Source organism: Phascolarctos cinereus, unplaced genomic scaffold, assembly GCF_003287225.1.
Source record: "Phascolarctos cinereus isolate Bilbo 61053 unplaced genomic scaffold, phaCin_HiC Scaffold_3;HRSCAF=262, whole genome shotgun sequence".
In the NCBI taxonomy this organism is placed as follows: Eukaryota; Metazoa; Chordata; class Mammalia; order Diprotodontia; family Phascolarctidae; genus Phascolarctos; species Phascolarctos cinereus.
This window is the reverse complement of record NW_027555736.1, coordinates 205,233,189-205,260,824: the sequence shown is the minus strand read 5'-3', so window position 1 is coordinate 205,260,824 and position 27,636 is coordinate 205,233,189. Positions and strand designations below refer to the sequence as shown.

At 36.6% G+C, this 27,636-nt stretch overlaps 1 protein-coding gene across 1 annotated transcript in view; it reads right to left on the bottom strand.

The window, feature by feature from the left end:
• The window catches only part of UNC79 (unc-79 subunit of NALCN channel complex), a 316,047-nt gene that overhangs the window by 270,484 nt on the left and 17,927 nt on the right, over positions 1-27,636 (bottom strand). Inside the window, 4 exon segments of the mRNA XM_078151418.1 lie at positions 1,702-1,794; positions 9,945-10,115; positions 14,620-14,924; positions 21,055-21,175. Of these exon segments, the coding sequence (XP_078007544.1) occupies positions 1,702-1,794; positions 9,945-10,115; positions 14,620-14,924; positions 21,055-21,175 (690 nt within the window).

The following is a 27,636-nucleotide window of genomic DNA, read 5'->3' as shown; positions in this document are numbered from 1 at the left end:
ATTTTTATTTTGTCAAAGTTCCAAAGAACAGAAATGACTTTGGAGTTCCTTGGTCTTTCTTCTAGTATCTACTAGAAACATTTGATTTATCATGTTAACAAAGTAGAACTTAAGGAACTCCCAAGAATCACAATACAGTGTATGTCATCTAGATTTAAAGAAAGTCAAGAAATAACTGGAATAAAAAGGAAAGTCTTCATAGAATAAGTTAAGAGATTCAAACTGAAGCCTTCCCTGACTGCTCTAGCTCAAAGTGGGCTATCCTTCTTTCAAGTCCCAACCCCTATTTGCTCTTGGTTTCAATTCACTTGGCAACCATCTTATACCACCATGACTATATGTTTTGCCTCCTGAACTAAACTGTGAAGTTACCTGGAGGCAGTGCCAGTGTCTTTTTTCTTTATTCCCTATAGTGCCTAATACAATATACTAGCCATAGTTCAATTACCATGTGCAGATTGAATAACAGTAAGAGAAGAATTTCATGTCATAAATTACAGGACCAGACTATTAGTTACAATGAGGCTGCCATTTGCTATTCCTATAGTACATTCAAATGACCTCAGTTGTGCCAGAGAATCCTTAGGAGGAATTGTTTTATTCTTTGAGAATTCCTCAACAAGAAGCCCAGTATGGTAGAAAGCAATGCACTTGGATTCAGAAAACCTGAGTTTTGTGACCCTACTCTGCCACTTAATAGGGGTGTGATCATGAGCAAGGCACTTTGTTCTCTGAGTCTCAGTTCCCTCATTTTAAAATGAAGGGATTACTTTTCTAGGCTAGGACAAAGTGCATGACGTGGGTTTTCCCCAGTAACAAATGAGGCAACAGATTTGGAGGCCACCCATACTCACAATGGTGAGTATTTATTTATGTAATGCAGAGAAAACCAAATATGTTTATTTAAATGATGCACAGAAAATACAAGGTAGAGAGTATTCATTAATACTAAAACATTAAAGTTGGGCCTTGCTTGAGCAGACCTCAGATCAGGTTTCTTTACAGACTAATAAGAAATGTAACAAATCTGAACTTTATTTTATTCATCCTCTATACTGAATAGAGTGATGTATGGAAAATCATGCCTTAGCCTAATATATTTTTATGAAAGTTTTACACTATTCATTGAAGGACCTTATTTTTTTGTATCTAAGAATACTTGAAGAGAATAATCATAAAAGCTGAGGTTAAAAGCTGGGTACTCCACCACAGAGTTTTTCTTTTCCTCAAAAATAAAAAAATTAAATAAAACCTGATTTTACACATGTAGAATGTGAGTCAAACAGTTTGCTCTTTAAGGTCATTTTCCAGCATTCACTTGCAGATATGCCTATGCAAAAAGCACACTAGGTACAAATCTATTAACCACTAGGTTAATAAACTTCATTCTAATGTGAATATACATGTCTATTTCTACTCACATATTTTCAGTGAAAGCTTGTTTTTAATCATCTGAAAGCATCATGAGCCAGCAAGGTTTTTCTTGCCTCCATAAGGAGGCTGGAGAAAATTCTATTTTGATTCTAAAGCCTGTTTTCCAATAGGTTTCCTAACATCTCTCTAGTCTACCAAAAGAAGTCTTTCTCATAATGAGAATTCAAAGCCTGTTTAGAGTCGTAAGAGTATTTGATGATTGTTTTTGAAATGAACTTAGAACTCCAAGCCTTTGAGAGAAGCAGCCGGAACTTACACTCTACTTACCTGGGTTTGATGTGTACTGCATTGCTATCATTAACATGGAAGATGCCGAGAGGTTAACATGTGCAGGAACACCTTCTCTCCTGGATGAGCCCACTGGAAATAAATATTTTTAGATTAGATATAATACAATGTACTTTTATTTACCATTCTGCATAAGGCATGCTAACTGACTTTTAAATTCCATGAGGGTAAGGATTGTGTCTGATGTAAATTTTCTATTTCCCTAGCGCTCTGCACAATAAGGAAGGAAGGAAGGAACGAAGGAACGAAGGAAGGAAGGGAGGGAGGAGGGAGGGAGAGAGTAAGGGAGGGAGGGAGGGAGGAAGGAAGGGAGGGAGGAGGGAGGGAGGGAGGGAGGGAGGAGAGGAAGGGAGGAAGGGAGGGAGGAAGGAAGGGAGGGAGGGAGGGAGGGAGGAAGGAAGGGAGGGAGGGAGGAAGGGAGGAAGGAAGGAAGGGAGGAAGGAAGGAAGGAAGGGAGAAGGAAGGAAGGAGGAGGAAGGAAGAAGAAGAGAGGAAGAGGGAGGAAGGAAGGAAGGAAGGAGGAGGGAGGGAGGAAGGAAGGAAGGAGGAAGGGAGGGAGGAAGGAAGGAAGGAGGGAGGGAAGGAAGGGAGGGAGGAAGGAGGGAGGGAGGAAGGGAGGGAGGGAGGGAAGGGAGGGAGGGAGGAGGGAGGGAGGAGGGAGGAGGGAGGGAGGGAGGAAGGAAGGGAAAAAGGAAGGGAGGGAGGGAGGGAGGGAGGGAGGAAGGAAGGAGAAAGGATCATCAAGTATAACAATGTAAAACCAATACATACAAGAGCAGTATGCTGCGCTGTCAGCTCTCCAAAAATGTTTATGGTTTGGTTGATGACATAAACAAAAATGTAAGACCATTTAGATATGGTACAATAATTGTTAGACTAATTTAGCTAATTACGGTGGGCATTTTTGAAGAGCCAAATCCTAAAGGAACTAAAGGGGAAATGGAAAGCAAGTTTTTTTTGTGTGAATCCTGGCATCTGAAGGCCGTGCCTTTTTAATAATCAGAGGGGAGCATGGCTAACAAATGCAGCTCTACTGTAAAAGGGCACTCCATCAGAATATAGGAAGAGTGGGCCAAAGGGTCATTCAGTTGTGTTCCCAGAATTCCTGATTTACTCTGGCTTTCCTGACTCTGACTGCTTCCTCTAGCTGTGTTTCCATCTTTAATTCCTGTGAACCAAACCAACCCAAACCTTCCAACTCCTGCTTTTGCTATCTTTGGCATTGTCACTCCACTCTCAACAACTCTCTGAACAGAACCTTAGATTAGACCCTAACCAGTGAGTGGAACCTCTCCACTTCTATTTACTAAGATCAGAAATTTAATGTAGCAAGGAACCTTAAGTGACAGTTCTAAACATGGCAACCCCCAGCCAACAAGTAGAACATCTTTGAGCCACCATCATCTTGATGTTTATACATTACACCGTTAGCAGTGGCTAACTTGATGTGACATTGTTACAAGCACAGGGAGCAACTTGAGAAGAAGAACAAATCACACACAATTGGTAGAATTTAGATCTGTCTGTATAGCACAGAAGATGTAGATATTGTAATATTAGACCTGAATTATATTAAACAGCATGGAAAAAGCTGGAAGATATCTTGAAGATGTATGTTTAGGTTTGTATTTGGTAATTGAGGACCTCTGAAAGAATTTGGAGGAGTATGAGATTATATTGTTGCTATGCTCCTTCTAGAAAAAAATGCTAATAGTTCATGCTGGTAAAGCACTTTCCAGTTCATAAAATACTTTCCATACAATAAGTCTATAAAATGGATAGAGCAGTTATGATTGTCCCCATTTTACAGATGAGAAAAGTGATGTGCAGAGAAACTAAATGATTAGCTCAAGGTGCCAGTAAGTAGCAGAGGCAGTACTTGAATCCATTTCTTCTCATTTATTGGTCTACACGAACCTGCTTTTCAGACTGACCCAAGAGGGAAAATTCAAATATTTTCTGTCATACTGCTATTTGGGAGTGCCTTCACTTTTGTTCTAAACCAGCTCAAGGTAAGGATGACATATACTGAAATAGGATACCAGAGAAGGCTGTCCTTTCTATCACTATTGATCTATGCTTTCTCTAAAGTGTGGTCAAATCACAAAGTTAAGAGCCTTCCCCTTGCCAAATCCCTGGGAAATTGACACTGATGATATATACAAAAGGAAGTACCTGAAAGATCTTCTAACAGAAAGAATACAAACAGCTCACCTCTAATTTAGTAAATATGCACCAGCACACATTATTTATTGAATCTAGTTTTTTAAAAGGTATGATGTAAACAGATATGAAGTCTGTACCCATGCGACTGAATATAGCCATGAACATAAACAGTAAGGAAAGAAATCATTCAAAATATATTTCTTCTCCCTCTCTCTCTCTCTCTCTCTCTCTCTCTCTCTCTCTCTCTCTCTCTCTCTCTGCTTCTCTCTCTCTCTCTCTCTTCTCTCTCTCTCTCTCTCTCTCTCTCTCTCTCTCTCTCTCTCTCTTCCTCTCTTCTTCTCTCCCTACCTTATCCACAAAGCTCTGTGAGATGATATTAATGTACCCATTTCACAGATGAGAAAGCCAAGGCATTTAAATGGACTACCCATTTTCACATAATTAATCTAAGAAATGTCAAGCCCCAGTTTTCCTGATTCCAAGTCTAGCATGCTTTCTACTATCATGTTAGACTGGATGAATACAGTTAGTGTAACAATAACCTAGAACTCCTCAGTCCTGAATGCCCCAACCATTCATACACCAAAGAAGATTCATATTGCCATTACAATAACAGTTAAGATTTAAGACACAACTAAGCCCGTTTTCTGGCGTTGAGTGACATCCTAAGAGAATCCAGGCTTGCAAAACAGAATTAATGAGACAACAAAGACCCCAAAATTCTAAGGAAGGCCAAATTCTTAGAAAATAATAGAATAGCTTGCCTCCATGCATATACTTAAAAGAAGGAAGGTAGTTTCCACCAATAAATTTTAGCTTGGATACAATTGGTAAGCTTCTCTGCCAAAGTACATCCCCAAGCATACATATTTCAAAGGCATCTAGAAATCCTAGAGTTAACTCTTGCAGAAAGAAAGGTTTCCTGGGTAGAATGCAAATGATTTTCAGTCCTTAGCCAATTTTATAACACACACACATATAATATGCATATACGTGTGTATGTGTACATACAAATATATACATACATACATATATATTTATACATGTCACATATGGGGGAGAGAAATTGAAAAGAAGGGCTGACATAAAAGGCAAATTTGATTTTTAAAATGAACCAAATGCTGCCCTCCAGAAACTCAAAAGTAGTTATTAACTAGTAAAATCATAGCAGCTGGTATCTGAAGCAGGATGGCATTGAGAACTTACCACTATTATCCTCTTCAACTTTCAAGGGCTGCCAGTAACTTATTAGATCCACTTTAAAGGACAGACCTTCATACTTTGGGCCCATAAGGGTGCATTCTTACAACATCTGAGAAATTAGCCATCCTTATATTGGCCTTGGGAACATCACAAAAATGAGGCAGAAGCTTATCTGGCTTAAGCCCCTTTCTCTGTTGAGATTTCGGAATATAGAACCCGCTCCTAGAGCCAGGAGGGAGCTTAGAAAGCAAATTCAAACTTTTCATTTTAGAAATTGGGTAAAACCCAGAGAGATAGAGAAGGCTATGCCGAAGATTACTCAGAGTTCAAGATCAGATATAATCAAGGCTCACATTTCTGTAGAGCTCTAAAGTTTGCAAAACAGTTAACCTCAAATAATTCCATTAAGTAAACTACATCTCATAGTCACCATTGAGGGAGACAGGGAGACCTAAGATTTTACCCTGATATAGAAATTTTCCCCAGTGGTTCAGATTGGCACTAGTCTGTGCTAATCTAGCCAACTGGTCTACAACTTACAAGCTTAAGAGGATTGACTTGGGCCTTAGAAGGTAAAGAACTTGTCCATGATAACACAGCTATTATCTATCAAGTGTAAGACTTGAATCTCAGTCTCCCTGTCTCCAAGGCCAGCCCTCCATCCACTATGCCATGTTGCTTCTCTTCTCCATTTTACAAATGAGGAAACTGAGGCTTATAGAAAGTAAACAACTTGGTTACCTTCACAGGTAACCACAAGTAAACAGAGGCAGTGAGTTTTAGAGTTTTAGAGTTGGGACATGAACATAAAAGACATAGGTCTTTTATCTCTAATACCAAGGCTCTTTCTAGTATGCCACGCTATCTCTCAGCGTCATAGGCAAGCCCTTTGTCCTCTGCATGCCTTCTTCTATACCTAAAGTACTATAGAAATGGGAGCTATTATTATCATTATGAATTCTAATCCAGCGCTCTTGCCACTTTCCCATATTGCCTCTTGCTGCCTTTGGTTTCAAAAGATTCATAAGAAAATAAAACACTCATCTCCTATTTCTGTCAAAATTTCTATTGAGCACATGTTCCCCTTTATTACCCCACCTTCCACTCTCCTAACCTCAATCCCAATCTCCAATTCTAGCAGGTTTTCGTTGTAGGATTCCTTTTTCCCTTTTTTTCTAGGTCTTTGTATAACTGCCTGGGCTGTGAAACAGCAAATGTGACAGATGTATGAGGAGTCAGCTCCTCACAGTTTGACTCTATCAATGGCTCAGCAGAACATTTTCAAAGATCTTAAAAACCAATGGAATGAATGCCAATTGTCAAACGACTTCAATTAGATCTAAAGAAGGATCTTTGATTAACATAGAGATACGTACTATTGATGTGGAGAGCTGAATCTTACTTACAGGAAAACAGAAAGTTATATGCAGACAAGTTTTTTACAGATAAACTAATAAAATCAAAATATCACCATGGGGTTTTAGAGCCAGAAGGAACTTTAGATATTTTCTCATTTTACAGGCAGAGTAATGCAAGTCCAGAGAAATGAGATGACTTGTCCAGAATCACACAGCTAATGCCAGATAGCAGCTCACTTTTAAATGGCTCTTAAAGACTAACAAAATACTTTCCTCACAACCAACATATAAGGTAAGTGGTACAATTATCACTATTTTACAGATGGGAAACCAAAACTCAGAGGAGTGGTCACAGAGATGAGATTTGAAACCAGATCACTTAACTCTTCTATTTGTTGATATTCAGTCATTTTTTCAGTCGTGTCCACCTCTTCATGACCCCCATTTGGGGCTTTCTTGGCAAAGATACTGGAGTGTTTTGCTATTTCCTTCTCCAACTCATTTTACAGATGAGAAAACTGAGTTAAAACAACGTGTCCAGGACCACACAACTAGTAAGCATCTGAGGCCAGATCTGAACTCAGAAAAATGTCTTACTGACTCCAGGTCCAGTGCTCTATCCACTGCACCACCTAGCCACCTCTACTCTTTCTAGAGCTGAACGTGACCTTAGTGGTCAACTGATTCAAGCCTCTCACTTTATAGCTGAAGAAAGTGAGGTTAAAAGAAGAATTAAATGGCATATTAAGAGGCAAGATTTGAATTCAGGTATTCTGCCTCTAAAACCAGCCTTTTTTTCATTATACCAGGAGGATGGTTTAGTCTAACCCCCTCTGTTTACAGCTGAGGATATAGAATCCCAGAGGAGCTGAATGTGACCTGTGAAAGAACACAGCAAACAGCAGAATCCAGTCTCAAGCTAAGACTAAAATCCAGGTCTACAGACCAGCTCTTCTTAATCTATAGTAGGCCAATGTAAGTTATTTCCTGCTCTGTCGGAATCATTCTCAAGTAAAATTTACCTGTTTTTTCTACTTCTAACAGCAGAAATGTTTTAGCTCATGCCTTTAAAAAGTTCTAGAGATTGGCCTATAAAATGCTTGGTGAGCACAATAGATTAGAGAGCAAAATAATTAAGTAGAAAATTGATGTTTTTTTAAAATATTTTACCTTATCAGGATATTCCATGTAAAATGTATTTCGATCAGAGCTAACTGGATAATTTCCTCAAATTTCTACCTCCCTTTACTGATGTAAACAAAGTTTAAATCTGTTTCTTTTTAACATCCATCCATTGAACCTAGATTTGTCCTCTAAGGCAAAACAGAACAAAGTTTAATGCTTCCAGATAACATTAAAATAATGAGTAGTATAAATACCTAATTACCAAATGTAATTATGGATTGGTATAGAATATATCTATGCATAGTTACCAATTACTAACCAGGCAGCAGTTTCTAATGAGGTAAGTAATATAATGATGAAAAATAATTTTTTTTTCTAAGGATTGAATTTGGGTTAGCCAATAAACATGTTTTCTATGAGAAGAAAGTTATCTGGTAAAGCTAAATGATAATCAATTTCCAGGTTTTTAGAAATATAGAGAGAGGTTGCAATTTTGAAAACTGTAAGACCTAATATCATTTTCTTTCCATGTCTGGCTTTACCCCATTTCTAAAATGAGAAGCTTGAATTTGCTTTCTAAGCTCCCTCCTGGCTCTAGCATTCTATGTATGATTCTATAATTTGAAGCAGGTTCTATATTCAGAAATCTCAACAGAGATAGGGCTTAAGCCAGATAGGCTTCTGCCTCATTTTTGTGTTCAGATTCTTATGCTCAAATTCTTGAGGATGGCTGTCATATCCTCCTTAGCCTTCTCTTCTCCACACCAAATATTCTCAGTGCTTTCAACTCATGTCATATGGCACCACCTGAAGCCCTTCTTGATTATCATCTTAATGAAATAGTTTCAATAAATAAAGAAATAAATTAACAAACAAAAATTGCAGGTCATTATCCAACCTTCATGAAATAAATTCTTCCTTGTGGGAGCCACTCAGCCATTCATTGTAAGCCCTTCTAATTTTATTACATTGACATATAATGCCATCATAGTACTATGTATACCACACAGAATGAAAAGATAAGTTACTGTGTCAGCTATAAATTTTAATAGTATAGTCAGTCAATCTGCTAGTTTCTCAATTCTCTGGATAATTTAGGCAAAAGCAGACTGTTTTAACCTAAATTACAAGACAATGAACATGCCACATCTCGAAATACAACGTTTTGTTAACTAATATGTGAAACTCAAAAATCAAAGAGATTTTGGTTGGGGAAAAAAATGGATTAGATGACTTCTTAGGTGCTTCTAGCTGTTTGGGTCTGTAAATTAGTGAAAAATACAGATACAGAACTATATGTATGTGTGCATACATACACATGTATACAAATACATATATATACATATGAAGCTATATGTATATACATATATGGAAAGCAACTTGAGCACATTAAAATAATAAGTAGAATTATTACCTATGTTATTATGAATTGGTATAGAACATATCTATGCACAGTCACCAATTATGAACCAGGCAGCAATTTCTAATGACATAGGTAATATAATGACGAAAAATGATTTTTTTCCTACGGATTGAATTTGAGTTGGCCAATAAACATGTTTCCTGTGAGAAGAAAGTTATTTGGTGAAGCCAAATCAATTTCCAAGCTTTTAAAGACATAGAAAGAGGTTGCAATTTTGAAAACTGTTAAGACCTAATATAGTTTTCTTTTCATGTCCATGCTCTGGAAGGGCCTGCAAGATTAAATCCTTAGCAATGAAACACAATTCAATTTAACCCCACAATTATAACTATACTTTGTATCTTTATCAACGTTTCAAATTTTTCCAAAAGGTTTTTACATCTATCCTTTATTTTTATCATCATGATATCTCTATGAGGTTAAATATTCTTAGTCCCTATTTTGCAGATAAACAAACAGACTCAAATTATATGATTTACTCATGAATTGAAGGTCACATGCCAAATTAGAGCTAGGACTAAAATCCAGGTCATTTACCTTTAATCTAGCGCGCTCTATACACTAGCATACTTCCTTTAGGTGCAAAAGGTAAGAATTATTGTATCTCAAAAGGCATGCATGCTTCCACTTTTATGATAGAAAGGTTTCATCATCTGTAAAATGGGAATTTTTGAATAATTCATGCTCTACAATGTTTTTATTTTTCCCTATAACATAAGGACACAGTATGAATCTACAAAAATTCATTCTTTCACTTGAGCTTTACCACAATAATATTCATATCAAATTATGTCTTTAAATTATGACCAGTCTGTGAAGTAACTCTATTACATTTCTGAAAACCTGTAACCAATGGCATCAAATACAATTGTCATTAATAGCACATGTTAACGTATCTCATGTCCCTACAAAATGTGATATCAGACTGCGATTGAACTTGAACTTACATATAGCCATGGGTAGAAAAGATGTGCTAAGATATTCAATAATATCCTTGTGTAGAAACGGAGGAAAGGTAGCTAATGTTGATATCATTGTGTAGGGCAAAGTACTCAGAATGTCATCATTAAGAAAGGGTAGCAAACATGTCGTTGTATAAAATATTGACTGTCCGAGATCTGCAAAACAAAAAAAGAAGAAGAAATCAGTAACTAAGATAGTTTGTAACCAATAAAAAAAATAGAAAAATAAAAAACAAAAATAAAAAAAAGCTTTTGGGCTTGCAATTTCATCAACTGACTAAAGAAATAAGCCACTATTTCTCCCAAGCCATTAGGAACTCAATTGTAAATTGCTCAGTCTATTGCTACATGTATAGTAGACATCCAATAAATGTTTGTTGAATTAATATATGTATATACAATGTTATTCAATGACACCGAAATTCTACTCATTATTCAAGGGCCAGCTCAAGGTACTTTTTTTTCCATGAAGCCTTCCCTGATTCCCCAAGACAGAAATGATCTTTCTCTCCTTGAAATTCACATGGCATTTTATTTGCATTTTTCTTATGCACTTGTCACGTTCTTTTTGTTTAATACTTATTTCTGTACACACCTCATATTCCCATTAGATTGCAAGCTCCTTAGGTACAGGGTCTACTCTTAATGTACCTTCCTCAGTGCCTACCTAGTACAATGCTTGGCAAATAGTAAGTACTTAATAAGTATCTGTTAAATGAATGAATAAAATAATATATCACTCCTTAAGAGTAGGAATTGTTGCAGCAGCCCTGGATTCAGGAGGACCTGAGTTCAAATCCAGCCTCACACACATAACACTTACTAGCTGTGTGACCCTGCACAAGTCACTTAACCCCATTGCCTAGCCAAAAAAAAAGAAAGAGTAGGAATTGTTTCATTCTTTGTGTCCCCATTGTCTAGCACAGAACCTGACATGAGCTAGTAAATGCTTGTTGATTGGCTGATTGATCGTAATAACACTTGGTATTCATGCTGCTCCTTGCTTTAATCTGCTCAAATCGCTCTCTACAATAATGAATCTTTAAATTCCATGTATCATTCTTATCTCCCAATATATTTTATGTAAGACAACAGACTCAGAGATGTTATATGACTTGCCTACTAGTATTTTTATCAAGCCGATAACAGCAGGGAACTACAATATCTATCTAACCATGCCATATAACATGAGAAACTATATCTTGCGATGGTTGCCTCCAAAACTGAGATGCAGGTGGCATAAAATCCAAGAAGGAAAAGTGTAGACACTAATATCGCATTCCTTTAAATAATTAACTACTTGTGCTAGGGGTAGAAACTGTTACAAATAATGCAAAATAGTGAATAGGTAATTTAAAAGTCATTTTCTACTTTATTTTGGAATTCATTATTATGGCATCATTCTAATGACACTATACTTTAGTGGGTAGGGAAACGGAAAATATTTTAGTTGTCCTGTGATTTCACTCTATTAAGTACTATTCCAAGTAAGTGGTCCATCATCTGACATGGTCTTAGAATTATAGTACAACAAAATGTTAGAGCCAACAAGGACCTTTGATATCATCTAATCCAATCCCTGGTCATTTTACATTTGAGGAAAATAGGGACAAAAAAAGTGACTTGCCTCATGCTGCAGGGCCAGAACAATTATATAGGTCACCTTCTCTCTGAGAGTAACTTCTACTTAAGTATATATCATATGCATATAGTTATTTGCATCCCCCATTAGGATTACGGGGTTTTGCCTTTCTTTGTATCCTAGTGCTTAGCATAGTGCCTGGCACCTAGTGAACAATAAATGCTTGTTGGTTTGACTCAGCTTGACCTGAATCCCAGTACCGTGCCCCTTTTCTGCCCTGAACTACTACTCAGTCAAATTACTATGAAGGTACAGCCTCTGTTTCTAACTCCTTCTACTTCTGAAGACTGACCTAAAGTTATCTGTCTTCTTTTAACTTTTCTAATGCAAAAAACAGCAAGTGGATAACAAGAAAGAGTAAAATGAAACAACTTTAAAACAAAGACATAAAGAACACTATTAAAACTTCTCCACAAATTAAGCAAGCAGAATGCAATTGACCTGAGTTGTAATTAATTCAATGAAAACCCATATTCTTGAATCAAAACATCACAGAACGTCAGTGTTAGAAGGGATCTTAAGACACTAACTAGCCCAACTACTTCACTTTACAGATGAGGCAACTCAGGTCCAAACAAGTGAATTTGACTTGCCCACTACTCCAAAAAGTGGAATGAGTGCCTTCAAATGCCTCAGAGGTTACAGTTTTGCTCTCATTCGAGGTCTTCAAGTAAACACTACTTATTAAGGGTGTTGTAGGAGGAATTACTGCACAGGTAAGAGTTGAACTGATGGCCTCCTAATTTAGACATTCTATGTTCAAGGTTTCATAGTTGTTGCATGGCCAAGCCAGGACTTCTATTCTTTTTCAGTATATTTCCACTATACCATACTACCAATACACCAAAGAGCTTAATGAATGCTACGTTATTTAATTTCAGATCCTTTCTTCAAATTCCACCCATCATTCTAAGTGACAACACATCTATTCAAATTATTCATGCTAGACTGGGACCTGAAGGACAGTGAAGATTTATTCCTGTATTTTGAACAAAGTAAAGGCCAAGGATTAATAATTCATCAGGTGGGAAACTCCAGAGTAAACCACTCAAAAAACATCATGTTGTAAGTAATTCCAGTCAATGAAAAAAAAAAAGAGGAGAAAAAAAACACAATGCCCCCAATACAGAAGGTTTTTAATGACCAAATAGCTCCAGCAGCAGCATGAGCCACCATGGATCCATGCAGTGTCAGTTCAATATTGATAACAGTTAAAAGCCATGTTTATATTCCATCATTGGCACTATCTTAGTAATCTTTCAGAACTTTCTGTTCAAGAAGGCTCTAGTTTAAGCTGTGAGATTTATATTGGTTCAAATCTTGATCAGTTAAGAACTGGGAAGAACCTTAGATGATTGGGACCAAATGTTCATTGAGAACAGAAATTTAAAGATACTTGCCAAGGCCAAATTGATAATGGTGGAGCCAAGACTAAAATCAAGGCCAATAAAACCAGTACTAGAATATGTCCCTTAAACCTTCTGACTGTTTTATAAGATTTCAACAAAACTGGATTGAATTAAATACTGGTCTGATGTTTTGAAATAAAAACCTATTTTCCAATCAAGAAATCTCAGAAAACAATTTGGATCAACTTTGATTGTTTTAAGCAAATAAAAAAAGATGAACAATTATAAGAATTTCTGACAGGTAACACATCTTTGTTTAACTATGAATTTTAATCTACTTTGCGGATCATTTGTATATCAATATAGCACTTGGATTATAGTCATACCATACCCCACAAAAGACCACCAAAATTCAACAATCAGATCATTATTATAAATTAAATTCAATTTTTAAAAATAACTCACAAAACATACTGTGGCAAAACATAAAACAGATTGCTAAAAGATTTAACTAGGAATGCATGATAAGATACCTGAAAAATATTCTCATTCATCTATACAGTGAAAATTCTTTATCAAGCTTTCAGGAATAAAATCATTAATGTTATAACTCTTAGAGAGCTTCTATTTACATACTGTCTTTCTCCAAAAATATCAGAGTAGTTTATTGAATATATTATCCAATGTATTCTCCAAAGATCATTAGGACACTAGGTATTAGTAATATCCCCTTTACAGGTTAGGGAAATGAAATTCAGAAAGGTTAAGGAGGTTAAGAAAGGTGCTTAATGTCTAAAATTACATTATCCAAGAGAGGAGGAGTCAAGATAAGTGCCTACGTCTCTTGATGACAATTCTAGAACATTGTTGAAAAAATTTGTGGTCAGAATGTTTTAAAGTGAACATTCATAGTCAGAAACACAGAATGTTAGAGCCAGAAGGGTTTTTGGAATCATAAAACTTAGAGATAATTGAGTCCAGAAGTGTCATACTCATGACCCATGGTACATATCACAAAGGTGGCCAAACCAGATTAAAATATAATTGGGAAATGTTTTTTTAAATAAATAAAATATAATACAATATAGATAATATTTATTTGTGGTTTTCTAAGTCAACATGCTGTCCTCAGGGATCTGTTTCTATCTGAGTTTGACACTACCATCCTACTTTTACTCCTTTATTTTACAGAAGTAAAAAAAATGAGGTTACAAGACTGTCCAAAGTTACAGAGTTATTCAGTAGGAAAGATCCCAGGTCTCCTGACTCCTGGTATATTGATTCATTGGGTTAAGTGTAAATTTTGATTTCTACAAGCCAACATTCAATAAACATTTTATTTGCTCTGTTTGCTTCAAAATAAATCACTTTCTAACTGAAAGGAATCTGATCTTTAAATTCTCTCTGTGAAATGCAGGTCAGCTTAGAAAGTAGCTATAAGAATGTCAACAGCGCACATTTTTTTTAAATGGCGGAATGGGGGATGCCATAAAAAAGTTTCACTGTAAACAGGCTTCAGAAACGTGTTACTCCAACAAGTGATTCAAAAATATGACCAACAAAAGCAATCTCTACTACATACCTTCCCACCACCCCACCACCAAATAGCAGAAGCATTTAACACTTTCATTCATCTGAATCCATTGTAATAATCAGTAGAGATGCTTACCATGTTGACCATGCTGTAGTAATGGAATGAGCTCCAGCAGAGTCACCAAAGTCACGTAAAGGCCTTGATAGTCCAATGAAGGGTAATCTGATAATTGAGCATCACGACTTTGCTGGCCACGTTCAGATGGAGCATCTCGCAGGACGCTGTAAAGGAGGGAGCGAGTAACAGTAGGGTTGATGGAACTGACCTGTGGTCTTAGAGATGGGGTGAGTGGGAATGGCACAGGAAAAAGACACATGGTCATGGGCACTGTCAAATTGGAGGCATCTTGGCTTTCCTTCTTCCCTGTGCGGGACAAAATGCTGTTGGGGGGACAAAGAAAAAATAGAGACAACAAAGACACAAAGAACAGCACATTACATTGAAATGACACTATAAAACAAATAATAAAACACCAGATATTGCCCCACATAAGATGCAATTGCTACAAAGGCAGTGTCTACAAATCTAGTAACCGGCCATATACTTCATGCTTAGAGATACTAAGAAATTAAGGTTGGACTTGGTGATAATTTGCATTGCATCTCATGTGTTATCTGGTTAATAAGGAGCAAAAATATAAAAATGCATGTTTCATGTTTCAGTGCCAGACCCATGTTTTACAGTTCAGCAATTTGGTGAAGGGGTGGTTTTTCTCAAAGAAGAAAAAGACTATCAGATTGGCAAGGGTTTTGTTTGGCAATACAACGGCACTTTGAAACGGCATTTTCTGCATGACTGTCTAGATCAAGTCAATTACAACATGCAAAATATAGGCATGGCACTTCCAGAAACATGTTTTAGCAAAGAATAAACATGTGCGTTTGTTAAGAAAGTCTTAAAAATCACATGTTTATTTCATCAAAATAATGTCTGTATGTATTTTATGATACTGTTTCATGACATTCTGTCAGTATCATTTGAGATAATGAGTTTAAACAGGCACATGGATTTAGAAATAATATATATTTCTAAAATGCTTAACTAAGCTACATTTGGAAAAGCTATAAAATAATATATAGTTGATGGTCTGTAGCATATGTTTGTGAGCTAATGATAATGGTTGTTTATGTGTGTGTTTAAATTTTGCATGTTGGGGGAGGAAACATCTTCTTTTATGAATACAAACACTGCTTTGTTAAATATTTACCTTCAAAATTCTAAGGGTTAAGCAAGCAACACCTGTTATATAGCTGCACATCATACAGTATGCTCCCATTCATTACTGATGCTACTTACGGTATTATTCAACAAAACTCACTATAAATTAGAGGAAAGATAATTTAGAAAATTAAAAAGTTTAGAGGGAATCAAAATCAATATCTAAAAATAAATTCGCTTGCTTTTAGCTTGGACATTTTAAAAGACATTTTAGTAAAAATTACTGCAGCTAAAAAAGTTATTATTTTTAAAAGAAGAAATTGCTGCTTAAAAACTTTGGGGGGTTGTTAGGGTTTTATTTGCTTACAAAGTAGATTATGCTATTTATCAGAAGAAGAGACAATAAATAGGCAATATGATTATAATAATAGTGATATACTTTGCACTTATACAGCGCAGTTCTACAGTAAGCATATAAGCTTAATAAATATGAAAGTAGAAAGCACTTATTTTTACCTATGTTTCATTATATAAAATAAACTTAATCTACACTTATTCTATAGTCATTACACAGAACTAAATTTCTTAGTGATTGGCTGTTACATGTACAAATGGACAGTTCTGTGACAAGTTGGTTAGTATCAGGCATGCTTGCTATGTCAGCTATGCATTTATTCTCCTTCCCTTTTACTGACAGATAGGTCACAATCTACAATAAATGACTACATGGTTTTCCATGTGCCTTATTTACCTCTCAGTTTCCTTTGGCTTCTGTTACCCAATGTCCAGTGCAAAACAATTGATAATAATAGAAAATACTTTCAGAATAGTTACAAAATATTTCTTAGCAATAAATAACCTAAGAGTGGATGTGGTTTGTTTTTAAGTAATCAGAGTGCTGAATTTTTGATGTGTTTTTTTTTAATTTGCTTGACTTTGATTGCTATGCTTAACAGTTCACAATGAAAAATGTGCTAGTATTAAAATTCCTGTCACATCTGTCCATCTAGATCTTTTGGGGGTGGCATCAAATTATCCATCAGCCTTTGAGCTCTCTTGCAACAACAGATCTCTACTGAAAATATCACCTCTAAATGTACTCTTGAGAAGGCCAGCCCTCAGAAAATCAGGTCTCATCCTGTAGGATTCTATCTGGGCCAAGGCCATAACCACATTGGAGCATTAAAAGGAAATACCCCTTTCAGGACTCCTGGGCCTCAGCTGGAACTTGCACCTATCCCCACTAATTACATTTTTATATGTTCCAAGATTATTTCTAAAGTCCTATTAGCACAATATTTTGCACATGAATCTGTATTCCACTGAAAATGCCCATAGAATCACACAGCAAAAGAGTAAGATATACTATTTCCCAAAATTCAGGGAATTATTAATCTATCCCCAAATTACTAACTTTTGGATAGGATTCTTTTAGAAGTGGTACAAACAGATCAGCACTTCTCATCTCGGGTAAAATTAGTCCAATATAATGAAATAAAAGCAATCCCTTAAGTAAAGCCCTGTGCTCCAATCAAACTTTTCTTGGAGGGGGAAAAATACTGTGTTTTAAAAATGAGTGGTATTATGCTTCCTAAAATGTGAATATAAGAAAACCTTTTCCCAAGAAATGTTTGATCAGTTAAAATATCATAAGCGGAATTCCACTTTCTGAATTCCACTTTGCTATTTTTGCCTCCCTATGTGTGGCACTTTCAATAACAGCTGCACACATGCAGGGTGGGAAGGATGTCAGCATCAACATCTGGGCTACCAATCTGATAGCATAGCTGCCCCCTCACTGCCTTTAGATTCAATGCTCAGGTGAGGGTAGGAGGAAAAGGCTGATAATGAGTAATCCATGAAACCAGTTTTTAATTACTATTCATGTATTAATGTAAGGAAATGCTTTCACTTGTGGAAAAACTTAAGGAAGAGTTAATGAATAAATGTGTAATGCATCATTTATGGTGATTTTATGATGTTTTGTGAAGTTTTTTCAAAAAATAAAAGTATTTTTCCCAACCAAATGGTGCAATTCGGGAATGACAAAACCATTTCCCCTATCTGCAATTCTTGCTAATAGATATATACTAGACATTAAATCACAAAGAATGCTAGGAATGCCCTGCTCAGAAGAGTTAAGTTTAGCAGCCAAATTTTCACCCTTCCTTTTCAACCCACAAGAGATTCTCCTTTCATAGCACTCAAAATTAGAATATATTAGAGCTGGAAGGGATCTTAAAAATTATCTAGGCCAACTTCCTTATTTTGCAAATGAGGAAACAAGGCCCCCAAAAGGATGTGACTTACCCAAGGCCTGCAGCTCATTAGTGGCAGAGCTGATATTAAAAGCCAGGTCTTGGGATTCCTAGAGCAGGGTTCTTGGCACAGCACCATGTTAGGTCCCTTCCATGTTCATAAAAATTCTGTGCTAAGAGAGAACCTCTGAAGGAGTATTGGGGAAGATGAGAATTTGCCTTCACATATTCATAGCAAAGAAAATTAATTTGTCCAAAGTTTCCCATGAGTTTGCAAGTTTGACATCTGAATTCGTCCTAAATGGTAAATAGAATTTACTTGACTAACCTAGGTTCTGACGCTAAATGACTGAAAAGTATACATATTTTAACACACCAGTCTCCTTCTTTTCATCATATTTGTTGATTGCAATTGACACATCTGGGCTGAGAATGGAATCCACTCTTTAAATTATTTTAAATTCTCTAAAAGCTTAGCACCAATCAGTTCAATCCTGATTCCATTTAAAAAAAAAAAAACTTCATATCCACCATCAGCCTGAATAGCACTACAGCAAAGATTGGTGCTAAGGAATCTAAGAGTTTTCAACTTTGAGAAAGGCCAAGAAACTTTAAAATTTCAAATTGGGGAAAGGGCAAGCCCGTTCAAAGAGAACCTAGATGTGAAAAAAAAAATGACTATGGCATGTTTTTAATATGAAATAAATTATAAGCTCCTCAAGGAGGACAGGGACAAGATGATATTCTTCATTATATCCCAGACAGTGTCCAGCATAGGGCTTTACACAGAGTAAGACAATGAATAAATTTGTTGGATTGAATAGAAATGTATTATGGATTGAGTAAACCTATAACAACTCTTCTCAATTTCTTTTCCATGAGCATGGTAACGTTTTGATGTTTCCTATTTTGATGCCTCGTCATGGTGCAGAGGAAACCATGGGTTCTTGACAAATGTGCCAGCAGAAACAAAAGCTCTGGCAGATCCTACCAAGCTGGGAAAGTTTTGAGTAGGGGTTTGGTGATGGATCCTGTGGCTGTAACTTGAGGGTAAACTCAAAAAAAAGCTCAAAAAGGCTTATCACAATGTTGGCCACAGTTACTAAAGTTTTTGACCTGCATAACCTGCCATCTATTAAAACAGGGGTTCTTAACCTGGGGTCTGTAAACTTAGTATGGGTTTTCTTTTTTATATTTTGATCATTATATTTCAATATAATTGGTATCCTTTGAAATTCCATGTATTTTATTTTATGAATTTAAAAAGCGTTCTAAGAAGAGATCCACAGGCTTCAGCTGACCACAAAAGGGGTCTATAACACACAAAAAAATTGTTGCAAGCCATTATGTTAAGGAACACTGGTGAAATTGTAGTTCTTCGGAAATATTAAAGAATCCTTTCCCAATATGATTTTGATAACGAAGGTTAGCTTCTCTGACTATTTCAGTCTTTAGAAATCTGTGCAAAGCTTTCACTGAAATCAAAGGGAAATGCCTGCAAGTGTTCCAAGGGTACCATTGTACTTAACTGCAGCTCTGACTAAAATGAAGCATCTTGCAATCTTACCTTGGGCACTTTCATAATCTGGGATTAAGGGAAATTGATCAAATATTCTCTTTGAAAACCCTGACCTCAAAGAAACAAGGACTACACCATTCGAGAGAATATGGTCAGGTTCTTTGGCTTACAAATTTTTCACTATGCAATCTCTTGTAATAATAGATATTGGACTGGTATTAGACATTAAAAGGGGTAATAAAAGATAATTTCACTTGGGCAACTAGTTTACAGAAGGGTGTGCAAGTGTGAGGTCCATAATCACAGACTATAGAAGGACTTAAGGAGAGGAAGGTCACAATCTATTTCTTGGGCTAATATCTGAAGTCTTTACAATCCGACACTATCTGCTTATGTTCCTCTAGCAACTTCTTCAAGAACCCAAGTGATGACTACGGATTTGGAGATTAAAGGAATCTCAGATATCATTTAAACCCCTCCTTTTACAGATGAGAAGATTAAGGCCCAGAGAGGGCAAGTAACTTGTCCAGGTACCAGAGCCTGAATTCAAATCCAGGTCCTCCGAATCCACATTATATACCCTTTCCACTGTACCAAAAGTGTCAAACTCAAATAGAAAGGGAGATGGGCCAGTAAAGTGTACATAAGAAGCCCGGCAGCCACATGCTAACTTAGAAAAACCAAATACTAACATTATCTATATTTTCATGTATATTTATTTATTTTGTTAAATATTTCCCAATTACATTTTAATCTCATTCAGGATGCACTTGGGAGTATTGTAGTTACATGAGGCCTTCAGGCTTGACACTTGTTTGACACACATTTGACCCCTCTGCTCTATACCACAGGTGTTCCCACCACAAGGCATCAGAGTAGGAACATTATTGACCCAAACAATGAACTGAATTTTTTTAGCTATTGTGGCCCATTTGCCTGCTTGGCTACCTTGATGATTGCCATGAAGCAGATAGAGCTTGACTTTCTGCTTTAAATCTTCTTCATCTTATCATAAGAGCAGGCAATGAAAAATGGGACCTAAACTTCTGTTTACTTTTTCCTTGTCCCTTAAGGATTTTAGATAACTAATTTTAAAATACTTTTATCAAATGAAGTGCACCACAGATGTGCAAAATTTATTATCATGGCATTATTGCTCTTCATTCAGGAGGAAGGAAATCCTAATAATATATTTAAGTACTACTGAATATTAACAATAGAGGGATTTGCCTTAAGACCAAAGCATTACCTGATCTTAAGTTAAAACAATGTCTATTCTCAGTTTAATCCACCATCTATTGTCATAAAGTTCATAACCTTTATTAATTTTAATCAGACACTTGAAAAGGAGCTTAAATCAGCAAATCAGGCAGTAGCCATACAAGCCATCATTTTAAATTGATGTCTATGATCTGACATTATCTATTTTAGAGAAATTGTGTCCTGACTCTTCTGGGAGAGCAGTGAAAACTTTAATGTCCATTAAAACCTTTAGTTCAATCCAACATCAGGCCCTAATAAATTCCAAAACACTGCCTAATACTTCTTAAAGGAAGAGGATAATTTAAAGCTTACCTTAACAAGGTCTGAGAAAAGTATTTCAGGGTGTTTGCGATGTCAGTCCCTGAAGGTACAGGATAAATATTGTGGAGGACCCGGTTATGATATTCCTGCAGGTGGCGGATCTTGGAAGCAACTAGAGCAAAACAAAACAAGACAAGAAGGATTTTGTAGCATGTATTGTTCCTAAGAGTGTCATTTTGTTTTAGTCATCATTCACAAGTTTGAGTTTAATTACAACTCTAATCTCTTATTAAAATTCATGATAGAAACAATGACAACAGTGTTCCAATAACTTACGGTTGCTTGTGGCCAACACATCAGTAATATATCTTACAGAAATTCCAAACCACCCATCTTTTATTTTGTTCCTCTAATGAGAGAGACACTCATAATAGTAGGAACAGCCTAAATTTCTACAATACACTGCAGTTTGTAGAGTTGTAGTAATCCTGTGAATCAGATACTATAGGTATTAGTGTCCCATTTTATGGATGAAAAAAACAAGGCTCAAGAAGGTGAAGGAACTCCTGATGACATTTCCCCCCTAGATAGCTCATTATTGGCAAAGCAAGAACAGAATAAAACCAATAGCCTTTTTATTCTCAGAAAATATTGCGTTGTGGTTCCTTTACATCCCAGTCAACTAAAGTTGAAAATGAGAACTGAAAACTCTTTCAAATAATGCCCAACCTTCAGGAACAGAGTATTGTGCATTGGCATCAGTTCAAAAGACAAATGTCTATCATATAACCAGGAAATTTTTACTTCAACAATATATAATAGTAATACACGTGGCATATAGCCACACTATTGAATTGCATTAAATGGTGATTAACTTGAGCCATACAAATAAAATAATAAACTAGTGACCGCAGTAATTTTAAAAATGAATCTCTCATTTTCTTTAAGGAACTGTTAATACCTTTCTGAGCTTGGCTGCCCAGACCTTCTAAGGACTCGGAATACTGTATCTCCATTCTCCTAGACCTACCTGGAGTCACCAACATTGTCCATACTCCTGACCTGACTGTTTGACCTGGCTGCAGTGACTGGACCAGTTCTACTCTTCCTCGTTGACACATCCCAAGGAGCCATGATGGTCAACTTCTCTTTGGCATCCTCTTCCACAGAGCTCAATTAGTGTCCATTTGTCCTTCTCAGTCCTACGTCTCTGAGGCTACTGAGAGAGACCATTAGGTGGTATGACTGTCACTATCAGCAGTCAACATAAGACGTTTCTTTAGTCTCAAATCCAGGAGAGACAAGGTCCTGCTGATTGTTCCTAATAGTGAATGAAAATTAGCTTCTAAATGATTCTAGTCAGAATGACTCAAACAAGCCAGAAAAGAGCAAGATATTGAAGGTAGGCAAAGGGAATGGGATCATCATAGAATTTGAGACCTATAGAGGACCTTAGAGAAATCACTTTGTCCAATACCCTTATTTTACAGAAGGGAAAATTTAAGGCCTAGACAGAAGAGTGACTTGCCTGAATTTACACTGCTAGTGAATGGTACAGTCAGGTCTAGAGCACAGGAGTCCAAATCCAATACTTTCTCCACTAACCCCATATTATTATTGAAATTTAATGAATAGATTTTTACTCAATGGCACCCAGGAGGTGGCAATTTCTTACTGCTTCTGACTTTAACACTACTTCTGAATTCTGAAGGAGAAAAAAACATTAGCCATATTTTCCTTTTTCTACTTAGACTATTTGAATTATGTCTTTGGGGGAATCTTCATAGAAAAACAGTCAAAGGCTGCCAATCACCACAAAATCTTGGACTTGTACAGCACCTCTGTGCTAAAATAAGCAGACAAGTTCAGTTCTGATATCACATTTATCCTTACAGATGTTTTAATTAAAAGTTTTTTGGTTTTCCCCCAGAGCATTGTGCAAAAACACAAAATTAAAAGAAAAAAAAGGCTAAATTATACCCTCTATAAAAATCATAGGACATCAGACTGGAAGAGATATTACAGTAATAGAATGTTAGAACAAAGAAGTTGAAAGAGGCATTAGACATAGAATATTAATGCTGGCAGATAGCTTACAAAACAGAACAGATAGAATCACTGATTTTGAGTTGGACAGGACCTTAAAAATTCATCCAGTATGATCCTTTTATTTTGCAGGTGAAAAAATGGAGGCCTGAGAGAGGAAACAAGTTGCCCAAAGTCACATAGCTGATCAGTATGTCTGAGCCAGCATCCAACCGCGTGTCCTCTGCCTTTAAATCCAGTACCCTTTCAACAATGCCACACCAAACAAAACATTCAGACTGGAACGGATGTTTTGTTGTTGTTGTTCAGTTGTGTCCAACTTTTCATGACTCCATTTGGAGCTTTCTCGGCAAAGATATTGTAGTCATTTGCCTTTTCCTTCTCCAGCTCATTTTACAGATGAGGAAACTGAAGCAAACAAGGTTAAGTGACTTGTCCAGGGTCACACAGCTAGCAAGTGTCTGAGGCCAATTTTGAACTCAGGACAATGAGTCTTCCTGACTCCAGGACTGACACTCTCTCCACTGCACCACCTACTGCCCTCAGAAGGGACTTCAGAAGTTGTCTAATTCAACCATCTCACTTGACACAAGAGAAAACTAAGGCCTAGGTGGGTAGTGATTTTCCCCAGATTTCATAGTTTGTAAGTGGAAGGGTTAAGACCAGGACCTCAATGTCCAATTCTAGTGTTCCTTCTACTAAAGACAGAGGCTATCTAATCCAACCCACTCTTTCTACAGATGAAGAAACTAAGACCAAGGGAGGTTTAGCGACTTGCCCAATGTAGGTAGGAAGTTATCACAGGCAGGATTCAAACCCAGACCCTCTGACTCTAAGACCCATCCCCCTTCCTTTACACCACATAGCCTGTCTAAATTACATTGAACCTATTTCTGTTGTATTAGTCATCATCTTTCGTTCAGATGAAAGGAGGGCTCCCTCTTTTCTCAAATGCACAATATGTACTTCCTTATATTTTAAGTATTTCAAATAAGATAAGATACAGTGCTTTGAAAACTTTACAATGCCACATAAATATTAGCTATTATTATTATGATACTATCATTGTGGTTATGCTTTATTGCCAAAGCCAGTCTCATATTCTAATATTCAGCAAGTTGCTTTACAAATATATCCTGCATTAAGTTGACCTAGTCGAAGTCATTTTGTATTAATGCCATTAATCAATCAGTGAATCAACGAACAAGCATTTATTAAATATCTCTTACATGACAGATACTGTCCTAGGTCCTGTGGATTCAAAGATTCTTTTTTAAAAATGAAACTCTTCCTGTCCTCAAAGAGCTTACACTCTATCAGATGACTCACATACACATAAGCAAATACTAACTATATAGAAAATAAATACAAGGTCATTGTAGATCAGCTGAGGGATTAGGAAAGCCTCTTAGAGAAGCTGGCTCTTGAGCTAAGTTTACTGGAATCTAGAGAGTCTTAAAGCAGAGGAGAGGAAGCAGTCCATTCCCAGCGTAGGTGACCTCCTGGGAAAAGACACAGAGATGAAAAATGGAATGCTGTGTGTGAAGAACAGCAAGCACTATCACCGAAGTCTATCATGAAGTTGCTGATTATTCACTTACATAGAAATTATCTCCCAATTACCGAAGCAATTAATTACATTATACAGAGTATTCTTTCTTTATGACAGAGATGGGATAGAGTTGGAAGTCCAGGAGAAAAGTCGTAAAAATGAAGATGGAGACTGATTAGCATCAGGTCACATACCAAAAAGGAAAGAATGTTCCTCTAGCCCTTTATGCTATAGCTGATAAAGGGGGATTTTCAATGCACATCCATCTCATATCATGCTGTATTTTATTGAACCATATGAAACTAGAGTGTTGCCCTTGAACTCACTGTCCCAGGAGGTTCATGATAGAAAATTCATGAAATATTGCCTGTGCATAGAAAAATAAATAAATAAAAGAAGAAATACTGCCTTTGCTGGAAACTCTAGAAACAGCTTCTCTTGAAGAGAGATAATGCATTTTACACATGATATTTCAAAAGCAACATTTTTAAAAGAGTATGAACGCAAATATTCCCTTTTTTGTCATTTGTTCTATTCCCCATTTTTCTTCTCCTTGGCATTTTAGCTTCTGGCATACTAATGATTTCAAAATCAGGCTTATTTATTATTATACCTTTCCCATACTGCTTCTATTCTTTATATCATGGTCATCAGTTATTCCATTCTTGTCCTTATCCTTTTATTTAGTCCAAATTGCCTTTCCTTATAGGGTCCTACATATCTTATATAGGGAGGCATAGTGGCTAGAATGCTAGGCTTAATGGTCAAATTCTACCTCTAAGAGTTATCAATTGCATGATCCTAGTCAATTTCCTTTACCTTTGTGCCCCTTAGACAGTTCCCCAGGACTTATCTACTAAGTCATAGGCCCACTGCCATCTGCATTGGTGAAAGGAGTTCCGTACCATGTGTTACTTACTTTGACAAAACCACAAGTCTTTCCCATATTCATGTATCTTTCCTTAATTTATTAACCAGGCACTTAATGAATACCAATATATAATACTATACATTTGCTCCATTAGATGCCTACAGGATGGGAGAAATTTAAAACACGGTTGTTTGCAGCCAAGTTGCAGAGGGCCCTAAATATTAAGTTAAGCAATTTTATATTGTATTCTAAAGGCAACAGGAAGCTCCTGAGAGTTTTTGAGTGTAAAAGTTGAGAAATAATCAGACCTATATCTTAGGAAGATTTCTTTTGGCAGCTACATGAAGAATATATTGGAAAGAGGTGAGTCTAGAAGCACAAAAGCAACTTAGGATGCTATTACGATAGCTGAGGTGAATGTTCATGAAGGTCTGAAGGAGAGTTGTGGTATTGTACATGGGGTTAAGGGGAGAGAAATGAAAGACATTGTGTAGATAAAATTGATAAGACATGACTGGACATGGGAAGGAGAGGGAAAAGTTAAAGATGACTCTGAGGTTACAAATCTGTCAGACTAGAAAGCTGTTGGTAACCTCAACAGAAATAGGAAGATTTAAAAGAGGGACAGGTTAAATAAAGGGGAAAACAATGAGCTTGGTTTAGAAAATGTTGAGTTTGAGGTGTGAGCAGCACATCCTAGTAGAAATATCTAGCAGGTAAATGAAATTCAGGAGAAAGATTAAGGCTGGACATAGAAATCTGAGAAACATCTGGGCCTCATTTTCCTTATCTGTAAAATGAGAACCTTCAACCATATTTTTTTTTAGGTCTTTTCCATCTCTGGATCTATGACCCTATAAACAGATGATCACTGAAACAAACCATGGGCGTAAATGAGGTTATTGAGAAAAATATCTCAGAAAGATAAAAGAATGTAGCCCAGGATAGGGCCTCAGGGGGACCCACAATTATGAAATGGAAAATGGATGATGGGTGAGGAAAAGAGACTGAGGAGTAATCAAAGTGAAAGGTTTGGATTACCAAGAAAAAGCTGTGTCCCAGACACCAAGGGAAGATAGGGTATGCAATGTGGTCCACACATTCAGAATCCATAAAAAGGTCAAGGAAATTGAAGACAAAGAAAACTGGAATTTGTAATTGAAAGGACATTGCTTTGAGAGAACAGTTTCAACAGAGTGGGGCAAGGGATTGAGGTGGACAAGGATAGTGACCAATCAACTTAGAGCCTGTAAAACAATCCTTCTAAATATTTGACAGGGAAAGAGAGGAGAGGAATATGGGAATAAATTGAAAAGATTATAAATTCAATTTAAGGTGGTTTTCTTAAGGATAGAGAGATCTGAGTTTATTTGTAGATATAAGAGAAAGATCAATGATGAAAGAGCAAAACGAAGAGTGACTTATAGGGCAAACTTCTGAAAAAGACAGGAATAGACAATTGGAATAGGGCAAAAGTACAGGCATTAGTTAACCTTGCCAAGGAGAAAAATTGCCACATTTTTTCAGAATGGAGCAAAAGAGAAGATGAGTGAAGATGTAAATAGGAGTAAGAGAGAAAAGGGAAATTACAGTGGATGTTATTGATTTTCTCAGTTAAAAAGAAGCACGATCATCTGAGAAAGAGAGATTGGGAAAGGCATTGGCAGGTTTAGGAGAGAAATTCAAAACAGATGAACATTATGAGGGAGACAATCAAAAATGACTAAAAGGTGTAGCATGCACCACTGAGGGCCCAGTTAAGGTTATATAACAAGAATTTACAGCCAGACTAGTTGGCACAATGATACAATTTCCTTCAGCAGTTTTATTTCAAGGGCAGAAGAAGCACATGGTAGGGATGATCAAGAGGTGAGGACTGACAGGGCATGAATGGTAGAAGGATATGGAGCAAGGGACTCAAGAGTGGAGGACAGCACTTTGTTGAACTGGTTAATTATTGGGTCAAGATTGTAAAGAGAAGAAAGTGAAGCCAGAATTGGGGGGACAGGGGAGGAAAAGAAGGAGAATGATTATGATAATGAATAGCTAGTATTTATATAGCACTTTAAGATTCACATAGCACTTTATATATGTTAACTTATTTGACCCTCACAACAGCCCTGTTCAAGTTCTGGCTCCCACAGCTCTTAGTATCTTCTGCTTA